Source organism: Alligator mississippiensis, chromosome 12, assembly GCF_030867095.1.
Source record: "Alligator mississippiensis isolate rAllMis1 chromosome 12, rAllMis1, whole genome shotgun sequence".
Taxonomy (NCBI): domain Eukaryota; kingdom Metazoa; phylum Chordata; order Crocodylia; family Alligatoridae; genus Alligator; species Alligator mississippiensis.
The window spans coordinates 67541459-67554713 of record NC_081835.1 but is presented as its reverse complement, the minus strand read 5'-3'; the positions used below and the strand labels follow the sequence as shown (position 1 = coordinate 67554713).

General features: G+C 45.7%; 1 protein-coding gene across 6 annotated transcripts in view; it reads right to left on the bottom strand.

Annotated features, from left to right (window-relative positions):
* The window catches only part of RALGPS1 (Ral GEF with PH domain and SH3 binding motif 1), a 217256-nt gene that overhangs the window by 140674 nt on the left and 63327 nt on the right, over positions 1-13255 (bottom strand). For 5 of the 6 annotated variants that reach the window (XR_009455975.1, XR_009455976.1, XM_059715770.1 and 2 more), the window contains one exon: positions 12709-12801. The exons of the other annotated variant lie outside the window; for it this stretch is intronic. Coding sequence is in view for 3 of the 5 variants with exons in the window: in XM_059715770.1 (XP_059571753.1) it covers positions 12709-12801 (93 nt within the window). In the remaining 2 variants the exon portion in view is untranslated. The remainder of the gene's footprint in view (positions 1-12708; positions 12802-13255) is intronic. 6 annotated transcript variants of the gene reach the window in all.

Here is a 13255-nt window from a genome sequence, read left to right as displayed (position 1 = left end):
ATTTTGTCACAGGGCCTCCTATGTGTCATTCAACTGCCCTGACCTCATAAATTCATAAGATGTAAGGTCAGAAGGGAATATCAGATTATGTGACCTGGCTTCCTGCATATCTTTAGCCACAGAACTACTCCTGGGACTCTAGCACTGAGCCCAATTACTTGTGTTTTCCAGAAAGGCATCTAAGTCTGGATTTTAAGATGGAGGGATGGAGAAGCCCCACTCTCCCTGTGGTTAACTGCACGCCGTGCCTTGTTTCCCATTACAATGCATCTCATCTCAGCTGGCCACCAGCCTTTAGTTCTTGGTACCCCTCTTTCCATTCCAGCCTCTGTCCAGAGCCCTTTAGCACAACCACAGAGCGGCAGGCTAATGTGGGTTCCTGTCCCAAGGCGCACCTACACCCACGCAGAATAGTTTCAAAGGTAAGTTGTCAGACTCCCTGGGAACTTGCTCCTCACAGATGGCACTGCCATCCAGTCCCACATCTGTCTTCTTTTTGGCAAGTTAAACTGGTCAAGCTCTCACTAGGCTATAAACAGATGCTGTCTTCCGAGTGGGATTATCCGTGTCAGGCTTTGTCCCAGCACAGCTGATCTGCTTCACTGGCATCTACACACATCACCTGGGGCTTCAGGGGCCTGATCCTGTCGGACAACAGCCTTAGGTGTCATGCCCTGACCCCGTGCCCATAGGGGCTTCCCCGCTTGCAGAGGCGTGCCCCAGGGTGGGGTGCAGCAGAACGATACACATGCCCTGGGAATCCCTTGCAGGGGGTTCCTGGTGCACGTTTCACGCTACCATGCCCCACATCTATAAGTGGGGAACCCATAAGCAAACAAAACAAGCGGCTGCTGCGAAAAGGCAGCACAAACTATTACTGCAAATTGTCAGGGCCATGATTCTGCACATTTGTGCCCCAACAAGGAGCCCAGATGTCTGTTTGCTTAGGGTTTTGTGCCACCATAAATCTGTTATGGTGGCACAAGGGGGTGGGGAAGGCGTCTCATTGTTGGGCATTTTCCCCATTTCTTAAATAATTTTTCTGGCTCCTCTCCAGTTTTTTCTTAAGATGTGAACATCAGAACGGTGCAGTGTGCCAGCATCCACCTGACCAGTGCCGCTGCCAGTGCCGTAGGTGGAAAACCACATTGCAAAGTTCTCCTGCAAACCACAGTCCAAAGTATTTTGGATTATACGATGCATCTTCAACAAAGAGGAAAACAAGAGAAATCTGTACATTTGGCAACTGATCTTGTGCACACCAATGATCAAAGTCATGCCACATAATGCTACAAATCAGAACAAAAACAAGTAGTTTGAAGAGTAGGATTACTTCAGAATAGAGCAAATGCTTTTTACTCAAAACAGCCTCTCTCTAAACACATGCACCAAAGAAATCCCTACAACTTGGGTTTAGAACTGGCTCTCAATATATAACAGACTGTCTTGAATAACTCATTTCAGAAACTGGGTGATCCATAGCTGCAAATTCTAAGAAACAGACTTCTGTTTTCATTACTGTGTTTTCCAAACTGTAATGTTCGTTTTTTTAATTTTTAATTTTTTTGGGGGGGGGGGGAGGAGGGAAGGGAAAGGGAGGAGGAAGATGGAGGGGCAGGCCACAAGGAAAGAAGGTTAGCATTCACAGATTTTTGGTAGCTTGTACTGCTTCCATTTGTATTTAATGCATCAGGTTTCCAGTTTCATTGCACTATCAGGGAGTTGTGTGACCACCTGTTTTATACAATAAATCAATGAATTGTTCTAAATCCTAAGGCTCCTTAAGTGGTCAAGTCCTCCTGCGTAGCTGAGCCAGCTGCTGCACTCTTTGTGGAGTGTTAAAGATAATGCTCACTTTGCTTTTGAGTTTAAGTGTTTGCATTTTTAGTCTACCCTGCTTCCTGCATTTTTTTAATGAAGAGCAAGACGTCCCATTTCCTTTGAGTATTTTCTGGAGTTGCAGTATTTCAGAGAAACTCAAAGACAGGTGAAAAGTAGTTCATTTCTTGGGGATAATGGGGCAAGCTGTAAAATTACTATACAAGTTAAACAGTTTAACTGTGGGTGACTCCCTGACTTATTCAGCATACTGAAACAATGCAAGTCTTCTTCTGTCAGTGTCCATCTTTCAGAAAATACACACAATGGATCTGTAGATGATTTTATAGGAAGCTGTGCAATTTAAAAGATCTTTCTACAGATCCATTCTGCGATGCTTTCATCTTCTTTTCTTCTTCCTCTTTACTCTTTTCAAAGGATGCAATTGGTCCGTCCCTTCCATTATTTTATGCTAGCTTGAATGTTGAATCTTACACTGAGAACCCTGATTCGTGACTTCAGCCTCTTTAATAGAGAAACTTCCTAATGGCTAGCCCTCCTTGCATTACTAAATAATTGGGCAAAACCCTCTCACACACGCACACCTTATGAAGTATGCACCTTAGATCAATGGAGTCTGCACGCATTGCCTGATGCACTTACAAAGCGCATACTGAGCAAGGCAGGGCTCTTTCACTTGATTCAATATACATTAAAAACAGTGTTTAAAATTCACCGCTGGAAGCAGAATGAATAAGGCAGGTCTGTGCGGAAACCTTTTCTAACTGAATGCGTTCTATAAACGCTACTGATTCAATCAAATTAAAAGTGATGCTTGTCAGAACACCCAAGGGCAGGAGCCTTTGGGCTTTCCACGTAAGTGCTTCAGCACGAGAAATTATTTTTCAAGTTTAGGTGCATTTGTTTTTGGAATCTGCTCTTCACATGAGAGTTACCTGGCCTAATTAACCTGAAATCTATTTCCAATTGAGTTTTGTTACCAGCAGCATCAGGAGCCAGGGCAGCAAGCAGGCTATAGCCCCAGCTGGCCCTGACTGCCAGTGGCCTACCTACCTGCAGTCAGCCAGCCACCTGCGTGGGCGCGATGGCCTGCTCGTAAGCAGTAGCTCCCTTCGAGCCCAACCAGCTACTCAGCAGGACAGATGCATCTGTCTAGCCTTGGGCTTCTGGCTCCCAGTTCCTGCCTGCAGCCTTCGACCTCCTAACTTTCGGGTTCTCTTCTGCTGGCTCCTTGCTCCAGTTGGGATCCCTGTTTTCTGAGTGTCAGCTCCTTACTCCCAACTCCTACCCTCCTGGATTGTTAGCTCCTAGTCCTGGTTCACAATTCCCAACTCACGATGCTGGTCTGGATCCCAGCTTCTAGCTTCTGACACCCTGGCTCGCTATTCTCTTGTGTCAAGCCCCGAAGTGCCAACATCCTGATCGTTCTCTGATAAACAGAAGAGAAGAGCAAGTTTCAGCCCCATGAGTAGTGTAAGGCAGGTCTGCAGGCTCAATCCCAAAACTGGGGTCGGTCAATGGGCCAGATCCAATGTGGGGTTCGTCTATGGGTGTAATCCAAATACCAGCGCAACCCTGCGTGCTGGATGCAGCTGTGGCCTGGCTCCTTGGGCCAGATGCAGCCATGGCTTGATCCCACAGGCTGACCCAGCCCCCGGGGCCAGATGCGGCTGTGGTGCGACCTACGTGCCAGCACGATCCAGCACGTAGGGCCGTGTCATCTAGCCTGCGGAGCTCTCCACAGGTCAGGGAATTGGATGATCAGGGAGCTGTGGCAATTAATGCTGCCACTGCTCCCCTGCCCAAAGTTTCCAGACATATGGGGAGCACTGTGGGCTGGATGACACGGGCCCATAGGCTGAAGGCTGAGCACCACTGTCTTAGAATAAATGCACACAACTGTTGAGGGAGCACTAAGGGTCTGGCTTCTAGCTAGGTATCCACGGACTCTACACAGAGCCACTAGAGACTAGACCATACAGCATATGGTTAAGAAAAAGGGAGAAGGAGCAATGAAAATGCATAATTGGTGAACTCGCAAGAACAGCCACATGTTGCACTCTTGCAAACACAGCACAGGTGGGCAAGCACAGGGCACGTACAGATTATATCTGTATCTAGAGTTGTATTTCACAGAGAGCTAGAAAGGCTGGGACACAAGCTTCGTCCCGCTAACCTAGGCACCTCTTGAGATCAGCTGCCCTGAACTCAGCAACAACCGAAGTAGCAGCCACCCAGCCACTATTACTTGCTGTCAGTGGAAATGTTCTGATAACTGGGAAACCGATAAAAATAAACGAGACTGAAGTGGACCCTGACCCATCAGCAATTGCACGAGTTAAAACGATTCAAGTCCACGACCCTTTGTGTGTCATCTTTATCTCCCAAACAGACAGCTGTAAAGAGTCTTCTATTGGGTTTGATCCCAAACCCTGTAAAATAGTTTCATAGTTTCTGAGAGGATTCTGACCATAAGCAGAAGGAATAACTTAAAACATTCAAAGCCAGAAAGCCACAAAGAGCTTTAAAACTTTTGTTAGAAGTAAAATGACCTTTATGAAACAATGTTGTCAAGCAACATCCCTGAAAAACAGAAGAATACAATACAGCAACAAACTCAACCCTGACTAAGATATAAAGAACAGAAGCAAAACTAGATAAGAGAAGAGTATTCAAATAAAAAATGCTAAAATAAATAACCGTGCACAAATACAGATTGAGAAATGCCTGGCTGGGCTGCAGTACTGCAGAGAAGGACCCAGGCATTACAGTGGACGGCAAACTGAATATAAGCCAGCAGTGTGCTCTTGATACACAAAAGCCGACAAGCCCATCCTGGGTTGCGTCAACAGGAGCGGCACTTGCCAGTCCAGGGCAGTGATTCTTCCACTTCATTCAGCACTGGGGAGGCCTCACCTGGAGCACCACGTCCAGTTTTGGGCCCACACTTCAAGAAGCATGCGGACTGTTTGGAAAGAGCCCAGCACAGAACAACAGAAACGATTAGGGGCCGGGGAAGCCAGACTTATCAGGAAAGTCTGAAAGAACGAGGGTTATTTAGTTTGGAGAAGCAAAGACTGAGGGGGGATGTGATAACAGTGCTCAGATACGTGAAGGGTGATTACAGAAAGGATGCAGACGGGCTTTTTTCTGTGGTTGTAGGGGACAGGACTGGGAACAGCAGCCTCAAGCTGCAGCCGTGGAAATGGAGGGTGGAGATCAGGAAGAACGTTCTGCCGACGAGGGTGGTCGAGGCCTGGAACAGGCTACCTGGAGTAATTGTAGTCTCCATCCTTGGACGTTCTCGGGAGCAGGGTATGCAGACACTGGGCTGGGAAGGGGATGGTCCTGCTTTGAACAGGGGGCTGGACTAGATAGCCTTGTGAGGCCCCTTCCAGCCCTACTTTCCTGGAATAATTTGCAGGCAGCAATGCAAATGGTGAGGAAAAGTAAAAGGGAATGAGGTTTACCACCAGACTGTGGTTTCCTTGTGAACGCAGGAAGCAATTGCTGTCATTGGCATATAAACATCCTAATTTACAGGGCATCTAAGAGGAAGAAAAACTACTAGCTGGACATTGCCAAATTTGTATTGGCCAGGTACAGTTCAGGATGTGGTTAATTACTGCCACACCTGTGAGCAATGCCAAAGAATAGGGAAGAGGTATGAGATAAAAAGCAGGCTTAATTCCTCTGCTTGATATACGATACATTTAATAGGGCACCCTAGGACCACTTTTTTAAGAGGATAAGCTATGACCATGGTGGTAATATTTCACACTTCTGGAAGCAGAATGTATTTTAGCAGTACAGCAAACTTCACCGCTGCACATTATACTGTAACAACAAGAGACAAATTCACTTCTCAACTCTAATCACCCGAACTCTGGCCATGGAGTAATCAACTCAGTCCCTAGCTTTAAAGGGGTTAAAATCATACAACAGAGGGGAGGGAAGAACGCGTTCCAAATTCTCGGTCCCCCTGTGGGAGATGCGCGCGGCAAGGTAGCGCAGTCTCCATGTGTCAAGTTAATGGGAACGAGCGAGTGGAAAGAATAAACGCAGCGTCAGTGATTAAAGGCAAGTGTGTAATTACAGGCAAGCATCCTGAGACTGGGACGACTGCAACCCAAGCGTCAGCGCAGGCAGAAATTGCAGAAGTTAAATATCTAAGTGAATAAAATAAGGCTGCTGGCCATTGCTGACCAGGACTCCCCGGGGACAGGAACTACAGCAGCAATACGACTGTTCCCTCAATTTAGCTCCTTGCACAACTTGTAGCAAGTCATGACAGGAGGAGTCCATGGGGACCGCATCACAAGCTTCCCGTTTAGTTTCCTCCTGCTAATTCAGGTCGTTTTGCTTCAAGCAGCAAAATTCTCCTCCCTCTGGGTCCCATGTACCCGAGAGACCCATTACAAAGGTTGCCTGGCACTTCCCATGACCAGATCCTGTTTTCTATTGCGCAGAACTTTGCCTGACAAACTCAATGAGTTGAATTTTTTCACACTTGGGTGTTTGGCTTGGGCTGAATCTCTGTGGAAAATTTCAGTCAAATGAATGAATGTTTCCAAGAAACAAATAAGAAAAAATATGTTGTTTTGCCCCTATGAAAAATTATGGAAGCTACTCCTTTTATTTGAGCGGGATCCCCCTGCTTTCGAGCAGAGACTGAAATCTGGCAAGGGAGATGGCCTTTGAGTCAATGGTGCGACTCCTGGGCATCTCCACCCAAATGCTGTGCATTCAGGAGCCACCTCTCAGAGCACGACCGCTAGGGCCCCGTCCTCACTGAGCATTCAGGCTCCTCGCACTGAACCGACTGTCCAGGAGCCACCCTGAGACAAGCTGAGCCTGCTCCAGCCAGGGGTTACAGGTCCTCAGAGGAGCTACTGTGGCTGCTGCAATCCTGGCGTCAATAGTGAGAGCAAAAAGTCAGTCTTTTCTGTATTTCTTCCCTTTTTCAATGACTTCCACTACCCTGGCAGCACAGAAGAAGAGGCTGTGTGATCTGAATGCAGAGGACAAAGTGGGCCCAAGGGGGGAAAGAAGTAGACTAAACCAAAGAAGCCTGGGTCAGACGGGACTGGGCAGCAGGGGAGAAAACCCACTTGGACTTGGAGGGGAGGATGCCCAGGACTAGCGCTGGGAGCCTGTGGGAGGGGGAGGCTGGGACTGGTTCAGAAACATAAGGAATAAACCAAACTATTTCAAAGGATGTGCTTCTAGGAGAAAAACAAAAACAAGCAAGAAGCCCCACAAACCCTCCTTTCCCCCTCGCCTTCAGCAGGTCAAAAATTAGCCAAATCAAATACAAAACATCTCAGAAAGCAAGCCTCCAGGCAACAGAGGAGTGTGGGCAGTTCGCTATTGGAAACTTGGGATTCCTCTCTATAGCAGCCAAATCCAAGACGCAGTACAGAGAAACAAGCTGGCAACTGCCCCACCGCTGTCTTTAACACAACACATGAGGCTGGAAACTGAAGCCATCCTGTTTAAGGATGCAAGAGCCACAACACAACTAAGGAGACGTGCCAGGTCAGGCTAGCCAGAAACACCAGGTGACAGCAGCCATTTGATTGCAACACAACCACAACTATAACAATCTGAGCGACTCTCAGATGCCTTGGGCTCCTTATGTCACAACTGCGAAAACGGGGGAAAACATGACCCCCAGGGACTATCTTCAACGTAAGGGTACGGAGCTCTTACAAAAGCCCTGTTCTAGCGCGCAGCCAGCTCCTGGGGTAGGGGGCTGCATGACAAAGTGCTCTGGCTGTGCGCACCTGGGACACTGCCCGTCCTGAAATGCCCCTTGCCAGCCTGAGAATGCAGGTAGCGCAGGTGTCCCTGCGCTCATCCTGCTACTGCCGGCTGGCCCCGCTGTATATCATCTCCAAAGGCCTCTCTCGTTGGCTCTGCAGGTGGATAAAAGGACTGTTCAGAACCTGACATCTACTGTAATAAAGGGCATCTTCTCTGTGCATTAAATAATTGTGTGTTGATCACATTCCATAATAAGTTATTAAATACAAATTAAAAGGTTAAGCAACATAAGCAATGACTCATTTTAATTAAGACACTTATTCACTGGACTCCAGATGTGAAGAAGATACTCTGCTTTATTGTGTAGAGAAGCATAAATCTACTCAGTTTAAGTCACGAGAATGGAATGTATCTGATGATCAAAATTCAAATCAGATGAGCCTCTGAAGCAACGTAAAGCGAGTCAACCAGCCATTATCACACTGGTCTGACTATCCCATGCACTGTTTTGTCCAATTCATTTTTAGCCTTTACCGGTACAAAACAAAGAAATTCAGTAGCTTTTAAAGGAATGCCACAAGGAAAGCATGGGGTCACATTTGGGCACTCAGGTCCTGCAAGGGAAACCCACCCCCAACAAAAATGACATTTCTTAGGCCACAATTCTGCAAATACTTGCACAATGTGGTTAACATTAAGCACGTGCACAATCCCACTGGGGCCTTCTACTGCAAGAGTTTAGTTTTAAATACAAAGAAACTGGGAGGGAGAAGAACAGATTTGTGAGAATTATTTGTGTCTCTACACGCATGCAGAGCCGACAACAGGGAATCTGTGGGCACTCCTGGCTACGTACCCAGAATGAGGGTGCGGTACTTAGTAAGCACACTCATGTACATCCTTAGAGTCATACAGAAGTGGGGCTGGAAGGGACCTCCAGAGGTCACATCTAGTCCAACCCCTGCCTGCAGCAGGGTCAGCCCTGTCCAAACCAGCCCAGACAAGCACAATCTAAACTTTACATAAAGCTACTCTCAACCCTGGCACAACATAGACCTAGCACCCAAACTGCCACAGGTAAAGCAGAGGGACCACGGCAGCCAATGTCCCGCTTCTATACAACGTCGTCAATACATGCTCAAGAAGTCCAGGTAGAGGGCCATGCCCCCTGCTACAGAGGAAGGCAAACCCCCTCCCACCCCCACCAATCTCACCATGGGATAAAATTCCTTCCTGACCCCAAATATAGTGTTGGTCTGACCCCGAGCAGAGGGGCAAGACCCTCTGGCCAGGAGCCTCTGGCTTTTGTCCCACCAGGAGCATTGGCACAGCCTTACTATTCACAGTCTGAGAACTGAGCCCAATCAGAGCGTGGGGGGATACAGACACTTATCATACAGACATTACAGAGAGCTCCAGCAGCCACGGAGGAGGAACAGCAACGCGCGACTACAACTGCTGCTGCTGGGCTCAGCCCAAAACCTGCAACGTTCTGGCTGCGGGCAAGACGCGGCTACAGCAGCTACAATGCAGAAGAGCCCTCCCCTCAGTCAGAGCAGTGCATATGGGTCGACAAGCAGGTATTTTATTAAAAGACTTAAGAAAAGAATATAGAAATTGCTAGAATGGAGTAAAGGATGGAATCCCGAATCCTGTCTTTGAAGAGATGACAAATGTCAGAGAAAGAGCTGAATCTCCCATACTGAGCTTAATTTTGCAGTTTCCTATAGCAGGGGAAAAGTTCTTCTCATCTTTATCTGACTGCAGCCTTATGCCGCAGTACAGGGCTAAAGCCCCTACCATATTACCTTAGCTACTTTATGTGCAGGTGCTATTTCAGCCCCAGTACTGCTTGGCACAGATGGGTGCTCATGCTTACAAAGAGCCCTGCTGAAGCCTCCTTGCAGGCACACGTTTTGCACCAGTGAACCCAAGTTGCAGGTTCAGGACAGAAGTCTAATGTCAACATCTCGTGCTCCTTATTAAACTATTTGCCTCAATAATAGCAGCCTGGAGTCCAAGAGAATATTTATTTTTAAATGTAATGAAGTAACACTAGATAAAGTACGAATGAAAGTATAAGCAAGGACATCTGAGGAGCCTTCTCTATTATGGGCTGTTCTCTATAAATACCCATCCAGTTTTTCCCCTTACTCTCTTGTTTTCTACTCCCTTACTCTAAACATTAGTTTGCATTGCTAGTGAAAATTCATTATTTGAATGAAAAACCCCAAAAGGTTTTCAGCAGCAAACAATCATCAACCACTTTCACAGTCCATTTGCTCTTCACTCACTGTGTTGAACTAGAGGCATTACTGAAAACCCTGCTGAATATACTCTATTAAACAGGAGATGAAAACACGAGCTAAATATAATGCAAGACCTGAATACCTACAATATGTGAGTAACCTACCTCATTTCATAAACCCAGTTGAAATGTTCATGCTTCGGCAGTGGTGACAAACTCCCTTATTCACCCTCCAGAAGGCAAGCTAGTGGCATGAGAAGCTGCAGAAATTACGTATTCCCTAAGCTGGGCGGAGCAGTAGATACACACTGGAGGACGGGGCTAGGATTCAGCGAAACCTCAACAAATTGGAGGACCAGACCAAAAGAAATCTCACGAGGTTCAACAGGGACAAGTGCAAAGTCCTGCAACCAGGATGGAGCAGTCCCATGCACCGGTGCAGGCTGCGGGCGGGCTGGCTGGCTGGGCAGCAGCTCTGCAGAAAAGGACCTGGGGTGAGAGGGGACAAGAAGCTGGACAGAAGCCAACAGCATGCCCTTGGTGCCAAAAAGGCTAATGGCATCCTGGGCTGCATGAGTAGAGGCGTAGCCAGCAGATCAAGGGAAGTGATTGTTCCCCTCTACTTAGCACTGGTGAGGCCACTGTTCTCAGTGGTGGCAGATGGCAGAACAAGGAGCAATGGTCTCCAATTCAGCAAGGGAAGTGTAGTTTTTCCTAATATTTAACCACTCTCACCAAGAGGGTAGTAAAGCACTGGAACAGGCTACCAAAGAAGGCACGGACTCTCCATCCTAAGTGGTTTTTTAAAACCAGGCTAGACACAGCCTTAGCCGAGATGATATAGTGGGATGGTCCTGCTTTGAGCAGGGGGTTGGATTAGATGCCCTCCTGAGCTCCCTTCCAGCCCTCGTTTTCTATTATTCCATCTTGTGACTGGCGGTCAAAACAGACACCAGGAGCAGAGCCTCAGTGATGTACGGGAACCTCCCATAAAACCAAGCAGAATCAATGTCTGTAATATTTCTTTATTTTCCCATATTAGAAGTATCACATGGTGCAGCTATTAGGAGGCATCAGCCTCTCATACCATGATCTGCTAAAATGATTTATTAATTAAAGTTTCTTTAGAAGTCTGCATGACATAAGATTTTGTCTAGTTTTTAGCAGGCCGTCTCACTCTCCTTCCCCCATGACATTTTTAGCACAATGACAGTTAAGATGATTTAGTAGCGTCTTGACACCTATTAATCAAACTGCCAAATCATCTTGCAATTTGTAGAAAATCTGTGTGGAAACTAAGGTATCATTTCTCCAAGGCAAGTTAAAAAAATGCCCCCCAAAACAGGTTCATTTTAAGCTTTCAGCATTATATATTATCAAAAGGGGATCAAAAAAACATTCTTTTATCTCCTTAGCCAAGGATGGTTTTTTTTGCCTATTCTTCAAATATGCGATCTCTTCTGGAGTACTTCCACAGCTAATGCAAAAAAAATGACAAGAGGAAGAAGCAGATAAAGATACTGATTCTCTTCCCTCTTGAGCCTAATGTTTCAATAAGGTCACGCTCCCATTTCTTTTATGCCCAGAAAATCGTGTCTGGTTCCAAGACGGGAAGAAAAGAAAAACATACATCCCTTTTGGAGCTGTGAGCAATTCCAAGTACGCTGTTTCCAACAGACTGTTGTATTCAAGGAGTCTATTCAGGGACTACTTAAACATATGATCTTTGGTGCTAAGTGATTTCAATACATCAGTTCTGCATCTGCATACTTACAGCTTTAATTATCCACCTGCTAAGTGTGTCTAAGCTTCCAGGGGAAAAAATGCTGTTTACATAATAAGTCCCATTTTCCAAGTAAAGCAGCTGAATTTTCATAATAGGCCATTTCCTGGTCTTGCTAGATGTTTAGGGTGTTCTCTACCCTTCTGAACACTGGCCATGTCAAACAGCCAGTTTAAAATGATTTGACACATCTGCGCACTAATACAAACAGCATTTTCGCAAATACTTATACAAACTCTGTAAGTACTTTTGCAACTGAGTAAACGGTCTCTGAAAAAGATGGCAGAAATATGGACACATACCACAGTTGCTTACATCCAAGTCTCGGTGCAAGTCCTGTGTGTATGCACAAGATGGATGGCACTGGGTGAGAAGTAGATTTTTAAAGCTTTTCAGACCCAGAAACTATTTGGCTGTCTTGTATATTTTTTCTACATACACCAAAAGGCAGAACTGGAAGTAAAAGTCTCCTTACTTAAAGAAGGTCTAATGCTTAGGGCTATTAACTTGGACATAGTTGTTTGGAGCAAGCTTTCAAACCTTTTATGTCAAAATTGTGTTTGACATGCAGAGAAAACTATCACCACTGCTCGCCTGAAAAACAGCTTAACGGGATTAGTGTTTGTACTGCAGTAATATCTAGCTGGCTTAACCAAGAATAAGGGCCATACTATTTCAGGTGGTGTTCAAGCACACAGTAGAGACAGTCCTTGCCTCAAAGAGCTTGTAATCTGTCATTACAACTAGTGAATACGACTAACAAATTAGGTAAAGAAAGTAAAGCAAGTAAATTAACATCACCATGAAATTAAAATATGCAATTCAGAAATTGTAGAATAATATACATTTCTCATCCAGGAACCAGACAGTTTTAGATTTGCAGCTATTTAGACTCCAACTTTATAATGAACACTAAAATTACTTCTGAACCCATGATGAACATGGCAAAGCCTTGCAGGTAAATCACTTCCCTTTAGCCTGCTTCAACTCAAATGAAGTGCAAAAAAGGCTCAGACTGTTTGAATCGTGCAACAGAAAGGAGAAGATCTGAAATAACGGGAGGTTAACTTACAGCCCAGGTTTTTGTCAGCCTGAAAATAGGTGCACTTTGTAACGCGGATACCACAGACATGAGGGAGTGAAGGTTGTTCAGTTCTAGCAGTTTCTGGGAGGGAAAAAAAGAGACAATGAAGTGGGATGTTATTTTTTACGCCGAGATGAAAAATTAATTCACGCTCTCACAGCGATCTACAGGCATCGCGTTAAACAGACTGCAATTACAGGTGTCATTTTTAAAAATGAAAGCAAACATCACTCAGGGGGTCTCTAATTTGTGAAAATCTATTAGAAACGGGGTAAAATGTTGATCTTTAAAGTACCTGCAAGTTTTCCATGTTTACCCCTCAGTCACCGCAAAATGCATTATGGTCAAATTACAGTTTGGTGCACAGGTTTGTAAGGTTGTCGCCCTTTCAGGAGTAAAAAAGACTAATTTTTCAATACAATTCTGGCATTCCCCTTGAAAACAAGTTCCAATAATGTGGTAACATAGTTTTAGAAAGAACATGTTTAATTGGGACACAGGTATCAACTTGCGTCTCCAGCGGTTACAAACGATA